Source organism: Halichoeres trimaculatus, unplaced genomic scaffold (assembly GCF_033239565.1).
Source record: "Halichoeres trimaculatus isolate MK-OKI-2021-1 unplaced genomic scaffold, fHalTri1.1 fHalTri1_scaffold_7, whole genome shotgun sequence".
Lineage (NCBI taxonomy): Eukaryota > Metazoa > Chordata > Actinopteri > Labriformes > Labridae > Halichoeres > Halichoeres trimaculatus.
Window position 1 is genome coordinate 4,815,712 of NW_027437185.1, and position 26,802 is coordinate 4,842,513.

A 26,802-nucleotide genomic window follows, 5' to 3' on the forward strand; every position below is an offset into this window, starting at 1 on the left:
TCAATAAGAGATCGTGATGTACATTGAAACATTGTTCTTCAGGGGGCATAGGTTGTCTGAACCCCACGGCACTGACTGGTGGTCTGTGCTCCATTGCATGGGGTCTTGTACCTGCTGACTTTTGCAGTGTGCCTGATGTTTGACATATTAATTAATGAAATGTTTGACTGGACTATCATACTAATCAGACCAGGACTGAAAATGTAAAAAGATAATTATTTTTTACACAGTCAGTCCACACCACATAGAGCATGTACAGCTGATCAATGCCATAAGGAGCACAGACAGCTGGTCCATGCTGTGATGCACAGACAAACAGTCTGTGTCACGTGAAGCACAGACAACCTGTACCCCTGCTGCACGTCCAGAGGTACAGCAGAGTCTCATATCGACTGTATCCCCTCCTCACTTATGGTTACAAAACGCAGTCACTAACTAATGATTTTAAGTTGTGCTTACATAAACAGTAACAAAAGTTAAATCTTTTGTTTCACCTCCAAAAACTCAGACATTTGACTAAACTGAACTTACTAACAAATGTTAAGTTTCTATAGTGTAATCCAGTCGAGTATTTTGAACTTTGGGGTATAAAGTGTGTCTAACTAATAGTAATTTGGAGATAAGTGAAAAAACTAAAACAACTTAGTTTATTGTTTTAAAATTGAATTTTCACAGACTTTGCCCCCTGCGCAACATCTCAATGTACAGTGAGGTCTCCACAGGGTTCCCTCCCCAACCGTGTTTTGTTATTCTACTTTTGGGTTTTGCAAATAATTCAGTTAAAACAACTGAAAACTTTAAATTGGATTGATGCAAAATGTTGAGTCCAAACGTTTTCTTTTTTCAGCAGCACAGAATTTAAAGTTTATGAGATGCAGAAAAATACATCAGAAACCTCAAGTGAAGCTACAGTGTGGGATTTAATAATAATAATAATAATAATAAATACTTGACTTCAGCTGATATAAAATTGTCTTTTTACTCAGGCACAAAAAATACTTCTGTCAACATGACATTGGGTCAATCAAACGCTACACCATGGGATCAATTGTGATTCTTATTATATTTGTAAATTTAAAGTTTGTATCACTTCAGGAACTAGTTGGACAAAGGAAATACTGAGACAATAAAGTAGTCACAGAATGGTACAACCATTGTCTGGTTCAGACCGATGCTGTTCCTGTCTTCTCAACCTTTCTCTTTCCTTTTCCTGCTCTGCCCGCTCTGCCAGCTTTGCTTCATGCTGTCTCTGTAAACGCATCCTCTTGTTTGCCATCTCCCTCTCTCTTTCCTCTTGAGCTCTCCTCCTTTCAGCTTCTCTCTCCATCAACCTCTCCTGCGCTCTTATTCTTTCTCTTTCTCTCTCTTCCCGCTCCTTTTGTCTCATAGCCTCAGCATGCCTAACTTGTTTTCTCATCACCTTTTCATATTTTTGCTGAATTTCCCTCTCTATTTTTTCCCTGTCCTTGCGTATCTGCTCCTCTTTCTCCTTCAGGATGCGTTGTTTCTCCTCCTCTATCTTCCTCTCAGCCTCTTGGAACATCTGGTTGGTGTAGTGGCTTCCTCCATTCTTCTGGACTATTTTTCTGATCTTCTGGAGCAGCACAGTCACCTGAGAGGAATTTTTTCTTTGCGTGTTATTGAAGACATGGTACTGGCCGTTACATCTGTCTACAAGTTCCTGCAGGTCTGGACTTTCAGCCAGGAACTTCTCAATGGTGGTTCCTTCCATCTCCAACTGGTCCCCTCCAGTGAAGAGCACCATGCTGTATTTGTCTGCAGCCTGGCCAAAGATCTCCTGAATCCTTTGCACCGTCTGTTTCTCCTCCTCAGTGTATCTGCCCAACCTGATGACCACCAGGAACACATGGGGACCAGGAGAGGCGTAATTGATGCACTGGCCGATATCTTTCGCTGTCTTGTACTTGCTGAACCTGTTAGCAAACAGACCTGGGGTGTCGATTACAGCCACCTTCTGTCCATCCACTGTGCCTTTGCCTTTGTCACTGTCCATGATTATGGACAGTGCACTGAGCTTTGACACAAAACGCTGTCGTCCCAGGATGGTGTTTCCCGTGACACTCTTTCCGATTCTTGTCTTCCCCACCATCACTATTCTCAGCTCCTCATCGTTTGTTATCAGTTGTCCTGTGTAATAATAAGAAAACAAGAAGATACAAAAAAGTGACATTTTGATGAGTAAGACAATGAAGAAATTTACAGACAGATCATTTAAACCATGCTCTCAATTCTTTGACGGGTTTTTAACCAAAATGAATACTGTATAAAAACTGGGACATTTCATCTTATGGAATTGTTATAGAGAAAAAAAGAAGTTATTGGTATCATTTCAGTCAAGAATTGAAGACTTTACTCTGAAATGGCCTGACACCTGTGCATTATTTAGGTGCTGCCTTTACTGTAAAACTCTGACATTACTATAGAAAAATACACTACATATGAGGTGACTTTGGAGTAAACTTTGGAGTATAATGAAGATTTCACAGTTAAACAATGTTGTTTATTTGGTATTTTTCAGTAAAATTGAATAGGATTCACTGCACAACAAGTAACAACGCATGTTAGTCTAACTGAAAGAAATAGTGGAAATAGAATTGTGGTCATGCTAATTCAACAAAGCATAGCCGTTGATTTTACTGGTATAATTTGTTTGTTAATAACATTTACCACATTGAAAAAAAATCAAGTATTATACACAATCTACTTGGCAAAAGTAAGTTCACTTTATTTGGATTTTATTTTTCATGTTAAGGGATAGGTAAGTAGTAGGTAGTTAAAAAAAAAAGTTGCCTTGATTTTTTTTTAAGTACTTCTAGCAGAATATTTTCATCAGTGTACAAAGTAAAAGGATAAAACATCAGTCTTATGTCCCAGAGTCTCCCTTTTACTGAGATCACAAATTCATCCTATAAATCAAATCTGAGGTGTTTTTCTGAAAGGGTGTATTAAAAACTAAGTTCAGATCTGTATCATTAAAAGGTGCCATCAAACATTTCTGTTCTAAACATGTTCAACAAGTGTGCTCTGTAGAGTTACAGTGACAACTGAAAGGAAGAAGAATTCTGTGTTTTACTATCCATGTTAAGTATATACAGATGTGTTTATAAGTTTGTGTGTACACATTAATAAGAAATAATGATAATAGAAAGATGACATGAAAAGTGTCACGACTTACCCAACTTGGTGTTGTTAATGTTGCCTGCCATTGTTCAGTCAGGGAGGTGTGAGTAGAGGCTGCAGCTGAAGTGAAGTCACTGAGCTCACGGTGTGCTGCAGCTTCTTTTATGAGGCCTCCCGCCCAACCCAGACCCTGGACAGCCTTCCTTTGTCAGAATGAAAGTGAAACTAAACCTGCTGTCTTGGCTGTTTTCAGCTGATGACATGGTATTAATGCCTCCAACATTATTTAAACTTTAACTCCATCTTAAAATCTGAGCCGTTTTTTTTTTAAATACCTACACGCAAGTTAAGACCTGAGGTTTCAACTGATTGTTTATGATGATCATTGCCTAGTTCATGTCCTAAACAACAGAGGGAGGTTGTCAGTGCAGTCCCTGAATTTTCCAATGGGGATTCTCCTGTGTTGTGTTGCAATGCCAACCTTGGCTCACTGCAGCCTCACAGTCTGCTCCCATTTACTGGAAATGGGAGCAGTTCTTTCTGCTGCTGTGTCATGCTATGCATGATGTGCATGATGTGCACAGAGTATTCGACTATTCGAGTAATAGCGTGTTAAGATGATTTCCACATTCACTATACATGTTGCCGCACTTGGTATGACTTATGCAGTTTATTCAGAACTATCCTTTTTTTTTTTTTTTTTTTGCACAAAGATGATAATTACCAGTTCAGTTCAACTTGAGTTTGAGTTGGTTCTCACCAGGGGCAGCGTCTCACTTATGTCACCTACACTTCCTAGTTAGATATAAAACCAACTCTAAAAACTTTTGTATTGAAGACAAGGTGGAAAGCCAAAGACATATTCTCTGAAACTTTATTTTTTTGGTTACTTTTTTAAATACACATCACATTTTCAGAATCACTTCTGAAAATCTTGGTCAGTTTTTCATGTCAGGATATAAAAACATTTAATGATCAAGTTTTGGTTGATAAAACATGTACCTCAATCTTCGTGGATCAGCTGAAATGAATGTTGCTAAAGCCAAGTTAGTTTTGATAAGAGCAGTGAAAATTTGACATAAGCAGACACTGATACATCACACAAATACACCTCTCCAACCTGCAGTACCCAACTTCTCAACTTATACATCAAATCAGATAGACCCAGCATCAACTTGCACCCTCAGCTTCACTGGAACATTTTTTTTTTCATTTTATTTCTTTATTTTTTCCTATAAATGCCTGAAGTACATAAGAACTGTCTCATCCATCCATTAATCATTTAACTAAAGACCATGGTGTTGTATTTTGATGTCCACTGCCACAAAAAGAGTAATTTCACCGTCACTCACAGCGAGTAGCTCTTTGAATCACCTCATCACAGTAACCAGTGGGTGCTGTGTGTCAGGATGAAAGTCAAAGTAAAAGTAAAGCTGTATCTGAGGCCTGAGGGGTTTCAGGGTTTACGTCAGGCAGTGAGGTTGAGACATCCGACCAAATTTTTGGTCTTGTTGGAGCCAGGTGTGGGTGTGTATGGCTCCCTCCCTATGGAGTCATTCTGTCTCCCCCTCCATTGTCAATGAATTCATTTTAACTGCCCAGACACTTTTATCCCCTTCATCTTTAAAGTTTTTATTTTTCATCTTAAGATAATTTGTGAAGTTCCTCATATAGTCTTACAATACAGACTTCAAAATGAGAATGTTTCTGTTTATTTTTTTTTGTTTTTCTGTTTGTTTTTTTGTGAATTTGTCAGTACGTGGTGTTCAGTCCACTTTTAACCTCCTCTCACTGTACTGTATAGTTTTTTAATGCTTACTACTGTCTGATCTTTTAGGACATTGGGGCCATGTCTGCTTTTATACCTTTGCATTATTTATTTATTTATTTATTTATTTATTTATTTATTTATTTATTTATTTATATATATTTCTCTATTGTTTTTTTTTTACTTTGATAGATTTTTTCCTACACATATTTTCTTATTTGAACTGCTCAGCTGTGTTTCCATCCGTTTGCTTCAAGAGAATGCAGCTTTTCTAGTCTGTTGTTGTATTTACATAAAACCCTAAGCTGTACCTTGCTTAATATTATTAACTTTTTATAACAGCTGCTCTATCTTGTTAGAATATCTAGCTTGTGTATATGTGCTTTGCTAAAATATTATTAAAATGTGCTCATATGCGGTCATAAATTAACAGGTTTCTTTACAGAAGCTTTTAAGCTCCTGAGAGGCTGCAGATCACCCAGAGGTTTTTCTTTTTTCCACCTCCTCAATAATCACCTCGATATCAGCCGAGGTGAAATTCTTCTATTTTCTGCCTCTTGGAGCCATCTTCAGTAACTTTGTCCTTCAGCTCTCTTGTTTTGATGCACCGGACAGATGTCCTTACATAGTTGAATTGGGGCGTGGCAGTATGCTGATTGCAGATTGCGGGCACAAGCTCATCAGAATGAAGATTTATTCTGATTCACTAATATACGCAAGGTGGTAGGGTGGTAAGGTGGAACGAAATGGGCTGGTACGCACGTGTCATGACAGTGATTTTGCGTATGTCCTGATTATGTGCGCAGAGTAAGAACATTTCTACGCAGATATTAGTGAATGAGGCCCAATGCCTTTTTCTATGAGAGGAAGAATGGATGGACTGAAAACGATTGTTTTTTAAAATGATTTACCCACTGTCTTATATTTGTTTCAAAAGTCCCATATTATGCAAAAATCACTTCAAGTCTTTCAGTGAAATTTGTGGGTCTTTGGCTTTCCTCCCAGCCCACAAAATGTGATATTTAATGACAAAACCTGTACTTAGTAGTGCTTGTGAATGTAAAATCCTGACCTAAAAGAGCTGTTTGGATTTTGGGGATTTGCCGACATCAGCGATTCCCTTTTTTGACCAACCAGGAGCAAGTCTGACCTGATTGGTCCACCGGAGCAGATACCCCCGAACCCCCTCCGCGTTATAGAGATTTCTCTCCAGATGCGGGGAGGAGAATGCCAAAGTTAAAGAGCCATCACTGCTCTGTTTTTGGCTGTAAACAGCCACATAGTTCCAGCTCAAGCTTCCCATCTTGGAAGAAGACAAGACTAAGTGTCTAGAGTTCATTTATCAAGGAAATGTGTCAGCTACACTCAGTAAAACTGTGCATGTGTGTGTTTGTCACTTCACGGCCGACTGCTTTTCCAACTTTGGACAGTACAACAGAGGGCTAGCGAATAGACTGGTCCTGAATCCAGGCACATTACCAACCATCCACCAACAAACCTCAGACCCTGGAAATGTGAGTATTTTAAATGCTGTGTGCTGTGGACTAGATGTAATAATTTTTCCTCAGTGCCCCCCCCGTCTCTGTGTTAGCTTCAGGATGCTAACTTTAGCTGCAGTTAGCCTGTTGTTTTAGCCTGTAATGTTACGGTAAACGAGCTTCACTGTTTTCTAAACATTGTGTACCCAGAGCTCTTGACGCTGCTCTCAGTGACGCTGAAGAGCGGGGCGGTATCGGCAGTGGCTCATTTACATATGGAGGCCACGCCCGCTAAATCAGAGCGTTCTGATTAGAGGGGCTATGAGAGCCTGGAAACAATGCTGCTGTGCTTGATTTATTGGCTTTTTGGACCAAAACATGTTACTACCATTTCATGAAGACATCAATGATCCATATTAAACTGCAGAAAAGAGGCAGAATATGGGACCTTTAAAATACCTATTTGACACCATCAGATGGGATGATTTTGAAAATACCATCGCTCATTTTAACATTTAAATGCTGTAAGACATGTCCCAGAGGGTTTGGGGTAACAGGGGAAGCGACCAGCTCGACCCCTGTGTCTCTCCCGTCCTCCTGTTTTAACTGCACTACATACATTATTTGGAGTAGGAAAGGGGGTGGTTCCCCCAACCACCCCCTTTCCTACTCCAAGTAATGTATGTAGTGGGGACTGGAGGGTTGGCGCAGTCTGTTTTAGGCTGTGGCCACGTTCTGCTCCCCTCCCGCCTGCCCTACCATTCCTTTGTTTTTAATGCAACACAACATCCACTTTTTGGGCTAGGCAGGGAGAGGGGGGGTTGGTGGACCCCCACTCAACCTGTTCTTCCCCAGTTTTAATGCACCACATTACACTTAGCTGCACTATTCACGGTGTGGGGATAATGTAGCCTGTCTGGGACCAGGTTACAGAGTAGTGAGGGGGGGTGTTGGTGGTATAGGGTTCGTTGCGGGCATAGGCTTGGTGCGGCTGTGGGGGTTGGGCCTCGCTGGTCATGACTTTGTGGGGGGCGGGTGGCGCCGGCAGCTTCCGTGGTGCAGCTGGGCCCCGGGAGCTGCAGGTGGGGGTCTGGCGCGGGCCCTTGGGGGCAGGTAGGCCCGGCTGGCTCCCGTACCCCTTGGTGGGCTGCGGTGCTTGATCCTTCGGTCTGTTGCTCTCTAGGGGCCTTGGCATGGCGGGCTCCCTGTGGGGTGCTGTCCTGTGCAGGTTGCCGGGGGGGGGGTACCCTGTTGCTTGGGCAGCGGTCTCCAAGGCCTCCCATGGCCTCAGATTTTCTGGGGGACGGGCCGTGACCTCCATCCCACCACTACATGCCCACATCTTGCCCCACCTGGCCTGGCTGTGGTTTGTGGCCTCCCCTCTGGGGAGGGGTCTGGTCCCGGGGGGGGCTGGCTCTTGGGTGGCTTGGGGCCTCCGGGAGCGTGGGGGTGGCTGGGTGCTGGGGGTGGGGGTGGCTTGGGGCCGGGCGGACGGGTGGTCGGGGAGGGCCGGTGCGATCTGCAGGGGGGGCCGCTGCTCTGGGCCTTGGGTGCTGTCTTTGGTATCGGCGGGGAGGCAGGTCCGTGCCCCCTTGAGTCCTGGGGTTGTCCCCGGGCCTGGCGGTTTGGGGACTGTGTGGGGGGGCCCGCGTGCCCCGGTGGCCAGGGGACGCCCGTGGCTGTGTTTTACTTACTTGGATATTCGGTGACCACCTCACACACATGCAGATACTCAAGCTTCTGTCGAGACTAACTAAGAGTTATGATAGATCCCGTCAGAGCATGCTGAGTCGGGTACTATTACACATCTTCTCACATCCTGTGATGCATGCCACTTCTTCTCCTATCCACGTAGGCCCACACTTCACCACACTATCAAGACCCCACATTTCTGGTGTCCCTGGTTTCGTACAACCTTTACTTCCTGTATTGCATTAGCCCAGCACTTGAACTGCTATCTTAAATCAACAATAGTAGACATTTGTCCTCCCTTCTGTTTGTCTTGTCTCGTCCTGCCTGTCATTATTTCCCCTTCTTTCACACTGTGGTGTGGCACGGCCCTCCCCTTCAGCTCACATCAGAGGTTAAATAAAGTTTAGAATGATGGAGTAGCCTACAGGGAGGGCTGGTGATGGTCACTATAGCAGTTAATCATATTCACATCTCTCGGACTGCTAGAAAAAAAATGCATCGGTCTTTTCAACGCTGTCATATGACACAGTGCTCAGCGGAAAAGATAATGCAGACAAGGGGAAAAAAAAAAAAAAATGCAATGTCCCAGAGTTCCCCTCTCTCTTTTATATCTTCCATTTAAAGCAGAGGGTGGAAATGCTCATAAAAACTACTGCTACATTAGTATTTATACTCAGCTGAGCTCAGAGAACTGTTGGTGCTCTGTCTAGCTGTTCACTCCACCTACAGGTGAAAGTGGATCATTACAGCAAAAGAAGCTGCTTGAGCTAGTCCAGTGTTTCTCAATTCCGATCCTGGGGACCCCCTGCCCTGCATGTTTTAGATGTTACCCTGCTCCAGCACACCTGATTCAAATGGATGGCTCGTTATCAGACTGAGCAGAGCTTGATGACGAGCTGATCATTTGAATCAGATGTGCTGGATTCAGGTAACATCTAAAACATGCAGGGCAGGGGGCCCCCAGGACCAGAATTGAGAAACACTGAGCTAGTCTCTGAACATCAGGTCACACAGACACAGACCCGTGGATGTTATTACTTGTTGCTGAAGACTTGATTGCTGTATTGACACTTTTACAAACATCTTTCCATGAAATGTTCAGAGTCAAATATTCTTCTGCTCTGCTAGAGATTTGATTAAAGTGGTTCAGCCTGTTCTCACCGGGTAAAGGAAGTTGATAACATAGCTTCCTCTTTAAGGAGAGTTTAGACCTGTGTGAATCTTCTGACTGTGAGGGAGCTGTTGATGGTGACCATCATCAGACAGGAGAAGATGCTGAGGAGGCAGGTGGACATGACAAACAGGATGATGATCATAAAGAGTTCATGTCAGCAGGAGATCTATCATGATACCTTATAATATGTAGTAATAATGTGAAAACTAAGATTGTTAACCTTGGTTAAAGTAATGAAACAGAAATTAATTTGAAACATAAAAGGAACAAAAATATTCTGAAAAGTTTACATAAAAAATCTGATTTTTCTTGACAGAGAAGGAAATTATAGTCCTCGTGTCTTTTCATAACTTTGAACTCCCAACATAAAAAATGTTGAAGAAATGTAAAATAAGTGAGTAAGTGAGGAGGACATGAAACATTTATTGAGGTGTTGTCCTGCAGTTGCATTCTTCTGGCAGCAGGTGGCAGACTTGCTGTCTGAGCAGGTAACCCTTTGACCTTTCTCCACTTTAAATCTGGTGGTTTTCAGGATGATGGAATCATGTTGTTGAACATCACTGTAGGACTTGGCTAAATGTATTTAGAGCTTAAAACATTTGGTCTGAAGCTTTATTTCAACTCTCCAGGATTATTATTGACAAGAGAAACTCATGATGAAAGCTGCAAATAAGATGATTTGGTTTGCTTCTTTTTTCACTTACACTTCATAGTAAACTATTTTTCTGTGATTCAGATTTTAAATCAGAGTTATGATCAAAAGTTAAAAAAAACATGAGGAGGAACATGAGGAATAAAGCCCACATTAGATGTAATTTCTGTCTTTCATCCTGAATTAAATCAGAACTTTTAGTATAGAAATGACGTTAAAAGCATCAAAATGTTCCTCTTCAGGTGTTATACAGTCACATCACCACAATGAACCTTTTGCTGTGAATCAGCTCCAGGAATTAAATGATGAGAACCTCTGCATGGACTCTGTGAGGAAAACACACTCTGCACTAACATTTACACTGTCAAACTTACACTTTCAAACTTCTGCTTCAATGAAGACTTTGAAACGAGCAGAAATGACAGATTTCACACAGTTATCACAACTAAAGCATTTTATACCACAAATAAATCACCACTGTCATCCTACTGAACTCATTCTTTACAGTTTGAATCATTTTTACCAATTGGGTCATAACGATCTAATGAGATCTTCAAGGTGTTCTCACCGCGTTGAACTGACATCATCATCATCATCATCATCATCATCATCATCATCATCACTGATCACTGATCCTGAGGGGTCCATGCAATGTATTTATCAGAAAAAAAGGAGATTGTGAATCTCTATTATCTACCGACACCGACACACACCCTTTCACTCTCCCACCCTCAGTCAAACATTCACACACGTACATTGGCCTCTTGACCTAGCTTAAATATCTTATTAATTAATTCAACTGCCCACTTAAACACACAACCGGCCGCTTCGTGCACACTGCTAATGTGCTAATCCCCCTGATTTCATTCAGTGGCTTGATGATGATGACGATACTGTGATTTGATTGGTTTGAGGCCAAAGATAAGGTGGCTTTCCTTGACACAGTCTTGGCCAATCACAGGTGAGCAGTGTCAGGACCGCAGCCTCATCTGATTGGTTAATCATTCTTTTTTTTTACCAAGGGACGCCAACTCGCCAACAGGACGGCCCCGTATCGTCTTGGCTTCCGCATCAAAACATATCACTGTTTAAACATCGTATTGTACATAGGCTTGTGCATTTACATGACAATGCAAAACTGTCGTCGGGTTGCCCGTCTGGTTTTGCTCCGAGGCGGATTCCACGTCAACAAGTGCTCATGCACGCGTAACATGCTGGGTCTCTGCATGAGCACTGTTGGTGTTGTTGCTGTAGCTGGTGTTGTTCATGCTCTCTGAGAAAATGTTGATATAATAGTCGAAGTAATATTTGTAGCTGCTGGAACAATATCAGAATCAATCCCCCTGCCGCCATTGTTGTTGTTGTTGTGTGTGACAACGTGGGTTGGGGGGCGGAGAGTATGAGGGGTGCTATGAGGTCACCATTTTTTCCAGACTTATCTGTTTATACCAAATACAGCATGAGGACGAATACGCAGATATCCACCTGCAGACCTGTTTTCAAAAGAGATGCAGAGTCATGGACAAATATGCGTCTCTGTGTGTCAATATCACTGGATCGATAGTTAATTTACCAGAGTCATAGAAATTTGTACTTGTGTAAAGCCCACCTAAATTACTGCACTGTAAACCTGGATAAGTTGAGTTTACTTGAAAAATGCTTTTAAACCGGTTACCTTAAAAAATAAAATAAAATAATTAAACTAAGTAACAAACTATATAACGTAAGTTAATTTAACTCAACATTTTAAGTAGTTACAACTATTTTGGCAAATCATTCTAATAAATGTCTTTAATCAAGTAAACCTGATGATTGTTTGTTACAAATTAAAATATTAAGTAATGTGAAAAAAAAGTTGCATATCACTTTAAAACAAAACAAGTTGACCTTACTCAAAACTGGAAGATGTGATATCAATAAGAGATCGTGATGTACATTGAAACATTGTTCTTCAGGGGGCACAGGTTGTCTGAACCCCGCGGCACTGACTGGTGGTCTGTGCTCCACGGCATGGGGTCTTGTACCTGCCGACTTTTGCAGTGTGCCTGATGTTAAACATATTAATTAGTGAAATGTTTGACTGGACTATCAGACCAGGACTGAAAATGTAAAAAGATATAATTATTTTTTATACAGTCAGTCCACACCACATAGAGCATGTACAGCTGATCAATGCCATAAGGAGTACAGACAGCTGGTCCATGCTGTGATGGACAGACAATCTGTACCACTGCTGCACATCCAGAAGTACAGCAGAGTCTCATATCGACTGTGTCCCCTCCTCACTCATGGTTACAAAACACAGTCACTAACTAATGATTTTAAGTTGTGCTTACTTAAACAGTAACAAAAGTTAAATCTAATCATCAGTTTCACCTCTGAAAACTCAGACATTTGACTAAACTGAACTTACTAACTAAAAAATTTTAAGTTTTCATAGCTTTATCCAATCGAGTATTTTGAACTTTGAGGTATAAAGTGTGTCTCAGTAGTGGTAATTTAGAAATAGTTGGAAAAATAAAACAACCTAGATTATTGTTTTAAAATTGAATTTTCACAGACTTTGCCCCCTGTACATGTACAGTGGGGTCTCATATCTACAGGGTTCTCTCCCCAGCCATGGGCTTTAATTTTGGGTTTTGCAAATAGTTCAGTTAAAACAACTGAAAACTTTAAATTGGATTGATGCAAAATGTTGAGTCCAAATGTTTTCTTTTTTCAGCAACACAGAATTTAAAGTTTATGAGAAGCAGAAAAATACATCAGAAACCTCAAGTGAAGATACAGAGTGGGATTTATTAAAAAAAATACATGGCTTCAGCTGATATAAAATTCAATTTTTACACACAAGGTACAAATAGATACTTCTGTCAACATGACATTGGGTCAATCAAACGCTACACCATGGGGTTAATTGTGATTTTTATTGTATTTGTGAATTTAAAGTTTGTATCACTTCAAGAACTACACTGAAAAAAATGTTTTGTTGAAGTAACCCAATTGTATTAATTAATTAATTAATTTTAGCAGTTGCACGCAATATCTTTATCTTTATCTAGGTAATTCATTTAATCTTAATGTACATGTTATCTTAAGTTATTTCAAATTAAAAACGTTTGTTGTAACTCAAATACACATAGTAGATATTTCTCAAATTTCTTAAGAGATCACTAAACCCAAGTTCATCAAACTAAATTGTATTGAATTATTGAATTGACTCATTTCAAACCGTGAAGGAGGAGGGAGTGCAGTGGATATTAGACTCAGCTGTACATTAAGATGTTAACCGGCCAAGGGCACTGGTTTTCCGTGCTCCACATGGCATGGACCTGCTGTCTGTGCCCTGTGGCATGGACTTTGAAGCATGTTTAATATTTTATATGTTAATAAATGAGATGTGTTGATGGGCTAAAATTATGATCAGAAATGACAAACTGGGTTTTGTCTTCAGTTATATTCAAATTACCATTACTGAGAGAGTATTTTAATTGGAGCCCTCACTGTCGTGGAGCACAGACGGCCGTGCAGCCAGGACAAGCAGCCTATGACATGGAGCACAGATGGCCAGGCTGCCAGGACAAGCAGCCTATGCAGTGGAGCACAGCCAAGCAGCCTATGCTGTGGAGCACAGACAGACAGCTAGCCAGCGCAGTGGACCACAGACAGGCTGCTGGTCCATGCCATGGAGCACAGACACACTGTCCCTGCGTGGTAGCTTAATGTGCATCAGAGTCTCATATCCACAGTGTTCTCTCCTCACCCATGATTTTTTCTTTTGTGTTTCACAGATTATTGACTTGAAACAACTTAAAATTTTATGTTGGATTAATGCAAAATATTGATTTGAGAAGAATTAAAATATTGAATTTATTTGACTTATTAAGTTGTGTTAATTGAACGTGTTAATTTCATTTCAAATAACTTAATTAATTTAGGTGTTACCAATTGAAGCAATTAATTCAAGTTGGTCCAACTACTTATTTTTATTGGTTCACTGAAAAAATGTTTTGTTGAATTTACCCATTTTTTTTTATTTCAGCAGTTGCACGCAATATCTTTATCTAGATCTAGATAATTTATTTAATCTTAATGTACATGTTATCTTTAAGTTATTTCAAATTAAAAACGTTTGTTGTTGTAACTCAAATACACATAGTAGATTTTACTCAAATTTCTTAAAAGATCACAACTGAACCCATGTTAAATCATTTGGTCCAACTACTTCTTTTATTAGTTGTAGCGATACAGAGTTTCAAGTTGATATGATCCACAAAAATACATTGGAAACCTTGACTTAAATATTGAGATGGATTGGTTAAAAAAATTACATCACTTCAACTGATCGACGATTCCCTTTTTACAGTGCAGGTTATCCTCTGGCTCTGCTCTCTGATGAATAGGGCCTATTGCACATTACTGCCACCTCCTGCTCTGGAGAGGTGTTGCAGATGGGATTCCTACCTAAACCAATTAGGTTGAGTTAACATAAAGTGATCTAGTTGTTTTAACAATTTTGCACATCATGCTGAAACAACATGTTGTAATCATGCTTAACCACTGAACATGAAATAATCTAGTAGAAGCTACATGTTTTATTTATGCTGATTGAACAAACACCAAAGTTCCTTTTTTGAGTGTAGTTAGACAAAGGAAATACTGAGACAATAAAGTAGTCACAGAATGGTACAACCATTGTCTGGTTCAGACCGATGCTGTGCCCGTCGTCTCAACCTTTCTCTTTCCTTTTCCTGCTCTGCCAGCTTTGCTTCATGCTGTCTCTGTAAACGCATCCTCTTGTTTGCCATCTCCCTCTCTCTTTCCTCTTGAGCTCTCCTCCTTTCAGCTTCTCTCTCCATCAACCTCTCCCTCTCCCACCTCTCTCGCCTCTCCTGCGCTCCTATTCTTTCTCTTTCTCTCTCTTCCCGCTCCTTTTGTCTCATAGCCTCAGCGAGCCTAACTTGTTTTCTCATCTCCTTTTCATATTTTTGCTGAATTTCCCTCTCTATATTTTCCCTGTCCTTGCGTATCTGCTCCTCTTTCTCCTTTAGGATGCGTTGTTTCTCCTCCTCTATCTTCCTCTCAGCCTCTTGGAACATCTGGTTGGTGTAGTGGCTTCCTCCATTCTTCTGGACTATTTTTCTGATCTTCTGGAGCAGCACAGTCACCTGAGAGGAATTTTGTCTTTGCGTGTTATTGAAGACATGGTACTGGCCGTTACATCTGTCTACAAGTTCCTGCAGGTCTGGACTTTCAGCCAGGAACTTCTCAATGGTGGTTCCTTCCATCTCCAACTGGTCCCCTCCAGTGAAGAGCACCATGCTGTATTTGTCTGCAGCCTGGCCAAAGATCTCCTGAATCCTTTGCACCGTCTGTTTCTCCTCCTCAGTGTATCTGCCCAACCTGATGACCACCAGGAACACATGGGGACCAGGAGAGGCGTAATTGATGCACTGGCTGAGGTCTTTAGCTGTCTTGTCCTTTCCGAACCTGGTATCAAACAGACCTGGGGTGTCGATTACAGCGACCTTCTGTCCATCCACTGAGCCTTTGACCATGGAACAGTCCACAGTCATAGCATTTGCACTGAGCTTTGACACAAAACACTGTCGTCCCAGGATGGTGTTTCCAGAAGCACTCTTCCCATTTCCTGTCTTCCCCACCATCACCATTCTCAGCTCCTTGTGGTGTGTACAGCCATCCCCTGTGTAGGAACATAAAAACACTGATCAGACATTTCCCCCACCATCACTGCTCTCCACACTGTAATAAAGTCATCATATCTTAACTGCTGTGTTCTTTAGACAGCCTAAACTTCAGAAGGCTGAATCTGCATCCAATGAGTTTGTCTTTCAGTGAATAAACATTTTTATACTAACTCTAGTATACATTCTTAAAACAGTCTGTCTGAGATGAGGGAGAGGTGAACAGAACCACAGATCTGTTGCACATTTTTCGGCTTGTAATCAATAAATCTCAGTATCAAATTGAGAACTGAGTCGTTCTTCGTCATCTTTTAATCATAAACGAACACCAGGAAACAAGGTGAGGGAAAAAGCACCTCGTTTTCCACCACTGTGCACCACTGCATGGACCAGTGTAATCTTAAAACACTTCAGTTTAAACTTGGCCAACAAAGCACAGCATGTCAACACATTTTGTTTTATTAACATAAAACAAACTGTAAAAATCATTGGGTACATGGGCTGGGCCATGTGGAGCACAGACCCTGGGTCCATTCCAGTTTAGCACAGACCGCAGGTTGATGGCAGTCCAGCATATACTGAGGGTCAGTAAATGAAGTACCATACACAAGAAGACAGTAGGTTATTAGGTCTTATTTGTTATGGTTTGAAATTATGTTTGTATTTTTGGTTAGTAGAAGGATTGTTGGGCTTTTCACCTGTGTTTTCTCTCTCTGCAGTGCAGGCTGTGGCTGGGGGCGTGGCTGACCTACATTCTGTCAGAGTGCAGCAGGGCACACCTGAACTCAGTTTCCAATCATCCACCTCCATAAAGACCGGCTCAGTCTTCACTTCAGTGCCAGATAATTCCGTCTCACTAGGTAGTGGCTCAGAGGTTTGAGCTGAATTCAACTCTGTTTGTTGGAAACCTTTTTGCTGATCTGTTTTTTTTTTCCTGTGCTTTTCAGGTCTGTGCCATGCTGCTCCTTTTGGTGTTTGGTTTGTAAGCAGCCACCTGTGCCACAGCCTGCTGAAGATCAGTTTTGTTCCCTTTTTTAGGTTAGTTCCGGCAATGCCATAAATTACATATATCAACGGAGGAAATGCCAGTAAAATCAAAAACTTCACCAACCATGGTCCCAAACTCATCTGTTGGCTGCCCTCTTTCCTGGGCCCCTCACCGTATCTATAATGTAGATCTTTGGTCTAACAGCAATAACAGTGCCACCTGCTGTTGTGTCGTGCACATTGCAGAACACTGCTCGAGTCGTGTGCTGACGTTCATGAATAAATCTAAGTCCTGCGGATGCGGATCAGAACGGCGGAAAGTTACTGCCAAAAGTCACGTGACGGCGGGAAGGTTGTGCCAAAAGTCACATGATGTGGTAGAATCATGTCAAAACTGTTTCTCCGACTTGCAGAACTGTTTCACCGCAGAATTGTTTCTCCTACTTGCAGAATTGTTTCTCCTACTTGTAGATTGTTTTTGAACTTGAGAAGAAAAAATTAAATCTTGAACAATTTTTTTTTGTACTTGAAAGATTTCATTTTTGCGCCTCAAAGATATTTTCATTTAAGTGAAAATACATTTTTCTGTATTTGTGAAGCAAGATGTATTTGTTGGAGAGATTCTTTTTTCATTAATAACACTAAATAAATTAGTTGTGAATTATGTTTTGCTTTTGCAAATCACACTGAGTTTGTTTGTGAATCACTGGCCGCAAATAAAACACAGTTTTTGTGTTTGTGAGGTTTTGGCAGTAATCTAACTCCATAATAGCCCTTTACACTTGTCTATTGACCATGAAAGATGAGTTTAGATCGGAAATTGATTATTGGTGAGTTAAAGTTATTCTGATTACAGTTTTGATTTTCAGCATAGAACAGAATTTGGGTAAAAAAAAAAAAAAGAAAAAACAGTAAACGCACGTTGAAGTAACACAATCAAGCCTGAGTAACAAAAGACTGGCATTCCAGTAGTACAGTCAGTCTTGATAAAACAAAACAAAAAAAAACAGTTAAAGGAGAGGTTTAGAGCAGTGTTACCCAATCCTGGTCCTGGGGACCCCCTGCCCTGCATGTTTTAGATATTACCCCACTCCAGCACACCTGATTCAAATGAATGGCTCGTTATCAGGCTCGAGCAGAGCTTGATGACGAGCTGATCATTTGAATCAGGTGTGCTGGAGTGGGGTAACATCTAAAACATGTACGGCAGGGGTCCTCCAGAACCAGGGTTGGGTAACACTGGTTTAGAGGATTGCCGTGACTTACCCTGGTTACTGGCCATGTTGAGCTCAGAGGATTCAAAGTAGATGCTGCAGCTGCAGTGCTGAAACAGTAGTCAGAGCATGTACAGCAACTCTATTTAAGATATATCACATTGTCACAGCAACCAATGCTCTGTGTCAGGATGAAAGTAAAAGTAAAAGTGAAGCTTTGTCTGGTTGTTACATTACATAAAAAAGACCTTGTACTTTCTTTATCATGTCTATCTAGTGAGACACATAGGGTCAAACAGGGTTTTTACACCTTTGGATGAAGTTATGTAATGGTAGAGCTCGTGTACAGGAACAACCAGACATTGCTACCATGTGCAATTCCATAATAAAAGAACCTTTTATCTTTTTTTTTTTAATTTATCATTATCATTGTTTATTTCTGCACCACCCCAGCTCTCACCCACTGCACACCGACAGAAATTAAAGCTCATGTGGTTATCAGTCCATTTTTAACCCTGTCTCCCTGTGCTGTATTATTTTTTCATTCTTGAATACAGCTCTATTAAAAACATCAGTGCCTTACTGCTGTTTGCTCTTTTAGTACATCAATGTCTCATTTTTATACTTTTGCAGTTGTTTTATTTTAACTTCCATAAATTCTTCCTACACCTTTTTTCTCATTTAGACTGCTCAGCTGGTTTCTCATTGTTTTGCCAGCACTCAATTGCTTCAAGGAATTGCAGGTTTTCTTGTCTGTTTTTGTGTTTACATAAAACCCCTACAGTCACCTTCCTTATCAGTAACTTTTTATAGTCTATCAACGGCTGCTTTATCTCCAGGCGCTCACTTTGCAAACCTTACCTTTGCTCCCCTCCCTCCCTCCCTCAACATTTACAAGAAATGGTAGCATTTCCTGAAGCCAGCAGACACAGCTCTCTGCTCATTCCAGGCACACAGGGTTTAAAACTAATAAAATATTATTAACAAAAAGTTGCTAAATGCTATTCCAGAGGCAGCTGGTGGACAAGGAGGTGGTAAACTCTGTCCACTGAGCAACAACACTGCACTATGCAGAGGGGAAAGCTTGTTTCTTCATATGTTTTTCCATATGTTACCTGACTTACCTTGGTATTGACTGACACAAAGTTCTCCTTTTGCTCCATATTAAGAGAAATGCCCCCCCACCCCCAATGTTTTACAAGCAGCAGGTAAACAAGCAGGGAAGCATAAATTACTGGCTGCTGCTCAAAGAGTTCACGAGTAATGACAAAGTGACAAATGAAAAAAAAAAAGTCAATGAATAAAGGGAAGACTTCATTCGCTTGTTTTGGCCTACGACCCACCCACAGTAACCTGGTTGTTCATGCATAAAGCAAGAAGAAACCAGCTGAGGTTTACACCGAGGGGCACTACCAACAATCCTCTGCTATGCTGATTTCACCCAGTGGTGTGCTATACCAGAAATTCCTAGGTTGGGCCTAGCCCAAGTAAAACAAAATAAAACAGAAGCATCTCAGTTGGGTCAAGCCCAAATCTTTGATCAAATGTTGATAGACAGGAGACAGCAAACGAGTGCTTGGCTCAGTTCTCCGACTCTCAACTTTATTCAGGTGTGCAGGGTATATATACAGTGTGACAAACAAGATTGCATAATTATGACCTTAAAGATAGCAGCTGTAAGTGGTGCAGAGTATATGGTGGTGTGGAGTTACATATTTATAAGTCATGCAAAAGGTAACCCTTGAGACAAGAGACCCTCGTCTTACATAGTACATGCTGATGTGGCAGGTGACCCTTGAAACCTTATTATACCATGGTGCTATAGTGTTGTGCTCCTTCTCCTTGACAACAGGCTCAGTTTGATCGTTTGGTTGCTCTTGTTTTCTTTCCCCCAGTCCCATCTCATAAGCAGCATTACCTGAAGCAGCTGAAGGTGCAGTGGTGGCGCACTCAGGCTTTTTTTTTTTTTTTTTTTTTGCTGAATGCATTATGCAGACAGCACCAAAGTGAAAGGGGCTGCTGGTGTTTGACCCCAGATGAGCTGTCCATTCCTGGGTGTGGAGATAAAATTTCCCCTTAAAATAGGACACCATGGTCTTCAGTTAATGAAGTAATGGCTAAATGTGATACTTTTATGTTTTTTCATGTTCTTCAGGGATTTATAAACAAGATTTTCCAGCAAAGGTGAGGGCACAAGTTGATGCTGGGCCCTTCTGATTTGTTGTGAAAGTTTAGAAACTTGGCACTGAAGGTTGGAGAGGTTAGAAATATGTTGAGCATCAAGTCCTAACGCTTCATAATTGATACTTGTCAGAGTATTGTTAGGGGGAAAAAACTGTGTGTGTGTAAGTTGTTTTGTGTGTTTGCTATTTCGGTGTCTGCTTATGTCAAAATGTTAACTGCTCAATTCAAAACTAAGGTGGCTGTAGTAACACTCATTTCAGCTGATTCATGAAGATAGAGATATGTGTTTTACCAATTAAGAACTCCATTGTCAAAGTTTTTCTCATTTACTGACATAAAATACTGACAACGCTTTTCAGAAAAGTGATTCTTGAACTGTGTGAAAATGTGTCTTTGACTTTCCACCTTGTCATCTACACAAAAGTTTTCAGAGTTCGTGTTATATCTGTCCAGAACTAGAAAAGTCAAAATGAAATGAATATAAAAGAGGACAAAGAGCAAATCAATATAGAAGCTCTTAAATGAGCATTGACCTGTAAGTCAGTGATAGTAACGACAAAAAGCTGGTCCCATTATAAGATCTTTATTTCAGGTTCAGCCAATTACATGAAGACATACATGAATTTATTCCTAAAAAGCTTCAATTGATCCTTGAACAATCTAATCAAGCACATTTGGGATTCAAGATAGTTTGTCTAAAGCATATAGTACACTGAAAAAAATGTTTTGTTGAATTTACCCAATTCTATTAATTTTAGCAGTTGCACGCAATATCTTTATCTAGATCTAGATAATTTACTTAATCTTAATGTACATGTTATCTTTAAGTTATTTCAAATTAATAACATTTGTTGTTGTAACTCAAATACACATAGTAGATTTTACTCAAATTTCTTAAGAGATCACAACTAAATCCATGTTCATCGAACTAAATTGTATTGAATTATTGAATTGACTCATTTCAAACCGTGAGTGAGGAGGGAGTGCAGTGGATATTAGACCCAGCTGTACAGTAAGATGTTAACTGGCCAAGGGCACTGGTTTTCTGTGCTCCACATGGCATGGACTTGCTGTCTGTGCCCTGTGGCATTGACCGTGTACCTTGAAGCACGTTTAATGTTTTATATGTTAATAAATCAGATGTGTTGATGGGCTAAAATTATGATCAGAAATGACAAACTGGGTTTTGTCTTCAGTTATATTCAAATTACCATAATTGGAGTCCTCACTGTCGTGGAGTACAGACGGCCAGGCAGGCAGGACAAGCAGCTTATGTCATGGAGCACAGATGGCAAGGCAGCCAGGACAAGTAGCCTATGCAGTGGAGCACAGCCAAGCAGCCAGACAGACAGCTAGCCAGCACAGTGGACCACAGACAGGCAGCTGGTCCATGCCATGGAGCACAGACACACTGTCCCTGCGTGGTATCTTAATGTGCATCAGAGTCTCATATCCACAGTGTTCCCTCCTCACCCATGGTTTTTCCTTTTGGGTTTTACAGATTATTGAGTTGAATCAACTTAAAATTTTATGTTGGATTAATGCAAAATATTGATTTGAGAAGAATTAAAATATTTAATTTATTTGACTTGTTAAGTTGTGTTAATTGAACTTGTTAATTTCATTTCAAAGAACTTAATTAATTAAGGTGTTACTGATTGAAGCAATTAATTTAAGTTGGTCCAACTACTTCTTTTTATTAGTTCAATGAAAAAAATGTTTTGTTGAATTTACCCAATTTTATTAATTTTAGCAGTTGCACACAATATCTAGATCTAGATAATTTATTTAATCTTAATGTACATGTTATCTTTAAGTTATTTCAAATTAATAACATTCGTTGTTGTAACTCAAAGACACATAGTAGATTTTACTCAAATTTCTTAAGAGTTTGCAACTAAACCCATGTTAAATAATTTAAGTTGGTCCAACTACTTCTTTTATTAGTTGTAGCAACGCAGAATTTCAAATTGATATGATCCACAAAAATACATTGGAAACCTTAACTTAAATATTGAGTTGGATTGATTAAAAAAATTACATCACTTCAACTGATTGACAGACTTTTTTTTACAGTGTTATCCTCTGGCTCTGCTCTCTGATGAATAGGGCCTATTGCACATTACTGCCACCTCCTGCTCTGGAGAGGTTTTGCAGATGAGATTCCTACCTAAACCAATTAGGTTGAGTTAACATAAAGTGATCTTGTTGTTTTAACAATTTTGCACATCATGCTGAAACAACATGTTTTAATCATGTTTAACCACTGAACATGAAATAATCTAGTAGAAGCTACATGTTTTATTTATGCTGATTGAACAAACACCAATGTTCCTTTTTTGAGTGTACCAATGTTTCTCAATACTTGTGTTGACAACATGTCAAAGGAGGAGCCAAAAGGTTGTGACACTGTGACAGTGAGCATACTGCACTGATAAAGAAAAAGGATTGGTCACATAAAGCACGATGGAAACAGACAAAGATCAAATCTCAGTGCAGAGAGCATATGAAGCTAACCTTAGCTAACAGGCTAAAACATGCAGAGCTGTTATAACTTTGAAAAAGAGAATCTTAAATCACTTAGTCATCATGTGTTAGCCCATTTGACCTACAGTTAACCCTGTGGCAATGATGACAAACATACTGTATACCTGAGTTTATTCAGTAAGATCACCAAAGAATGGAAAACGGTTAATCTTATTTTACAGTGGAGTAGACTAATAAAATCATATTTATAGTCACTTTTTTTTCACAATACCAGATTATTATTATTATTATTATTATTATTATTATTAGGGAGGTACGATATTATCGACACAATATCGGTATCAGCTGATAAAAGCTTAAAAACACGTTTATCTGTATTGGTAGATATGAAAATTCCTGCCGATAAGGTGCTATTCAGTTAGGATTATTACTATTTTCCATCTGAAAAATAAGCTCCTTAAATAAAATGTAGCACTTCATTTATTTGCACTGCAGAGCTCTGTGTCTGTCACCAGGTTGTTACAGTAGCTCTAAAATAATCAAATGCAACTTGGTTATGTTTAAAAATGTATTGTACATTTAAAGTTCATGTGATCTAAAGAAATTATTTTTCTGTATTTCAATACTGAATGTCTTGAGGTTGAAAAAAATAATACATTTCTCATTTATGGTAAAATCAAATGTTTTTTGTCTTGTTTTCTGTGTGTTTCTTAAACAAATAAGACCGTCACAATAAGAGTAACATATAAATTCCAGTACAGGATAGACTTAGCTTTCTTTACAGTGAAAAAAACAAACAAACTTGCGATTATCGGAATCCTATCCGTATCAGCCAAAAGGGGTTTCGATATATCGGCATATTAGATATCGGCAAAAAACCAGTATCGTGCATCCCTATTTTTTTTTTTTTCGTGAAATGCTGGTTACATCATTTGACATTAATCAGTTTCACCCACTCACTGGAACCAGTTTACGAAGGCTTTAATTCCTCTGACTATACCTTTAGCCAAAAGTTGCACTAGATCAGACTCCTCAGCTTCCGCTCTGGCTTCAGTGTCATACTTTTCCTCCATTTCTTTCTTCCGCTCTGCCAGATCATTAGCATACTGCTCCTGTAATTCTTTTAGCGCCTTCTCATTATCCTCCCTCTCTTTAGCTCGCTCCTCTTCCCTCTCTTTCTTCTGCCTCTCTCTCTCCTCATTCATCTCCAGTTTCATCCTCTTTCTCTCTGCCTCCCTCTCTTCCTTGTCCCTCTCTCTGTCAGCTTGGAGTTGGTCATTGATTCTCTTCATCTCCTTTTCATATTTTCGCTGAATTTCCCTCTCTATATTTTCCCTGTCCTTGCGTATCTGCTCCTCTTTCTCCTTCAGGATGCGTTGTTTCTCTTCCTCTATCTTCCTCTCAGCCTCTTGGAACATCTGGTTGGTGTAGTGGCTTCCTCCATTCTTCTGGACTATTTTTCTGATCTTCTGGAGCAGCACAGTCACCTGAGAGGAATTTTGTCTTTGCGTGTTATTGAAGACATGGTACTGGCCGTTACATCTGTCTACAAGTTCCTGCAGGTCTGGACTTTCAGCCAGGAACTTCTCAATGGTGGTTCCTTCCATCTCCAACTGGTCCCCTCCAGTGAAGAGCACCATGCTGTATTTGTCTGCAGCCTGGCCAAAGATCTCCTGAATCCTTTGCACCGTCTGTTTCTCCTCCTCAGTGTATCTGCCCAACCTGATGACCACCAGGAACACATGGGGACCAGGAGAGGCGTAATTGATGCACTGGCTGAGGTCTTTAGCTGTCTTGTCCTTTCCGAACCTGTTATCAAACAGACCTGGGGTGTCGATTACAGCCAGCTTCTGTCCATCCACTGTGCCTTTGCCTTTGTCACTGTCCACGGTTATGGACAGTGCACTGAACTTTGACACAAAACACTGTCGTCCCAGGATGGTGTTTCCAGTGGCACTCTTTCCGATTCCTGTCTTCCCCACCATCACCATTCTCAGCTCCTCATCGTTTGTTATCAGTTGTCCTGTGTAATAATAAGAAAACAAGAAGATACAAAAAAGTGACATTTTGATGAGTAAGACAATGAAGAAATTTACAGACAGATCATTTAAACCATGCTCTCAATTCTTTGACTGTTTTTTAACCAAAATGAATACTGTATAAAAACCGTGACATTTCATCTTATAGAATTGTTATAGAGAAAAAAAAAGAAGTTATTGGTATCATTTCAGTCAAGAATTGAAGACTTTACTCTGAAATGGCCTGACACGCTTAACACCTGTGCATTATTTAGGTGCTTCCTTTACTGTAAAACTCTGACATTACTATAGAAACATACACTACATATGAAGTGACTTTGGAGTAAACTTTGGAGTATAATGAAGATTTCACAGTTAAACAATGTTGTTTATTTGGTATTTTTCAGTGAAATTGAATAGGATTCACTGCACAACAAGTAACAACTGCATGTTTGTCTAACTGAAAGAAATAGTGGAAGTAGCATTGTGGTCATGCTAATTCAACAAAGAATAGCCGTTGATTTTACTGGTATAATTTGTTTGTTAATAACATTTACCACATTGAAAAAAACTCAAGTATTATACACAATCTACTTGGCAAAAGTAAGTTCACTTTATTTGGATTTTATTTTTCATGTTAAGGGATAGTTAAGTAGTAAGTAGATTAAAAAAAAAAAAGTTGCCTTGATTTTTTTTAAAGTACTTCTAGCAGAATATTTTCATCAGTGTACAAAGTAAAAGGATAAAACATCAGTCTTATGTCCCAGAGTCTCCCTTTTACTGACATCACAAATTCATCTTATAAATCAAATCTGAGGTGTTTTTCTGAAAGGGTGTATTAAAAACTAAGTTCAGATCTGTATCATTAAAAGGTGCCATCAAACATTTCTGTTCTAAACATGTTCAACAAGTGTTCTCTGTAGAGTTACAGTGACAACTGAAAGGAAGAAGAATTCTGTGTTTTACCATCCATGTTAAGTATATACGGATGTGTTTATAAGTTTGTGTGTACACATTAATAAGAAATAATGATAATAGAAAGATGTCATGAAAAGTGTCACGACTTACCCAACTTGGAGTTGTTAATGTTGCCTTCCATTGTTCAGTCAGGGAGGTGTGAGTAGAGGCTGCAGCTGAAGTGAAGTCACTGAGCTCATGGTGTGCTGCAGCTTCTTTTATGAGGCCTCCCGCCCAACCCAGAGTCTGGACAGCCTTCCTGTGTCAGAATGAAAGTGAAACTAAACCTGCTGCCTTGGCTGTTTTCAGCTGATGACATGGTATTAATGCCTCCAACATTATTTAAACTTTAACTCCATCTTAAAATCTGAGCCGTTTTTTTTTTTAAATACCTACACGCAAGTTAAGACCTGAGGTTTCAACTGATTGTTTATGATGATCATTGCCTAGTTCATGTCCTAAACAACAGAGGGAGGTTGTCAGTGCAGTCCCTGAATTTTCCAATGGGGATTCTCCTGTGTTGTGTTGCAATGCCAACCTTGGCTCACTGCAGCCTCACAGTCTGCTCCCATTTACTGGAAATGGGAGCAGTTCTTTCTGCTGCTGTGTCATGCTATGCATGATGTGCATGATGTGCACAGAGTATTCGACTATTCGAGTAATAGCGTGTTAAGATGATTTCCACATTCACTATACATGTTGCTGCACTTGGTATGACTTATGCAGTTTATTCAGAACTATCCTTTTTTTTTTTTTTTTTTTGCACAAAGATGATAATTACCAGTTCAGTTCAACTTGAGTTTGAGTTGGTTCTCACCAGGGGCAGCGTCTCACTTATGTCACCTACACTTCCTAGTTCTGGTCGGATATAAAACCAACTCTAAAAACTTTTGTATTGAAGACAAGGTGGAAAGCCAAAGACATATTCTCTGAAACTTTATTTTTTGGTTACTTTTTTAAATACACATCACATTTTCAGAATCACTTCTGAAAATCTTGGTCAGTTTTTCATGTCAGGATATAAAAACATTTAATGATCAAGTTTTGGTTGATAAAACATGTACCTCAATCTTTGTGGATCAGCTGAAATGAATGTTGCTAAAGCCAAGTTAGTTTTGATTAGAGCAGATAAAATTTTGACAAAAGCAGACACTGATACATCACACAAATACACCTCTCCAACCTGCAGTACCCAACTTCTCAACTTATACAACAAATCAGATAGACCCAGCATCAACTTGCACCCTCAGCTTCACTGGAACATCTTTTTTTTCATTTTATTTCTTTATTTTTTCCTATAAATGCCTGAAGTACATAAGAACTGTCTCATCCATCCATTAATCATAAA

At 39.9% G+C, this 26,802-nt stretch overlaps 3 protein-coding genes across 3 annotated transcripts; all 3 read right to left on the reverse strand.

Annotated features, from left to right (window-relative positions):
* Positions 1-1,135: 1,135 nt before the first annotated feature.
* On the reverse strand, positions 1,136-2,191 carry LOC141793885 (GTPase IMAP family member 9-like). Its single transcript, XM_074674759.1, has one exon. The coding sequence runs from the start codon at positions 2,189-2,191 to the stop codon at positions 1,136-1,138; it is 1,056 nt and encodes a 351-aa protein (XP_074530860.1).
* Positions 2,192-7,276: 5,085 nt separating this feature from the next.
* Positions 7,277-18,971, reverse strand: LOC141793887 (uncharacterized). The gene is made up of 4 exons (XM_074674762.1): positions 18,933-18,971; positions 17,861-17,918; positions 14,593-15,627; positions 7,277-7,944 (listed from the first exon to the last, which is right to left on the reverse strand). Exons 1-4 carry the CDS (start codon positions 18,969-18,971, stop codon positions 7,277-7,279), a joined length of 1,800 nt encoding a protein of 599 aa, XP_074530863.1.
* A 4,464-nt stretch (positions 18,972-23,435) lies between these two features.
* Positions 23,436-25,624, reverse strand: LOC141793888 (GTPase IMAP family member 7-like). The gene is made up of 2 exons (XM_074674763.1): positions 25,566-25,624; positions 23,436-24,502 (listed from the first exon to the last, which is right to left on the reverse strand). The coding sequence occupies exons 1-2, from the start codon at positions 25,594-25,596 to the stop codon at positions 23,436-23,438; spliced, it is 1,098 nt and encodes a 365-aa protein (XP_074530864.1). The 5' UTR covers positions 25,597-25,624.
* Positions 25,625-26,802: the final 1,178 nt, after the last annotated feature.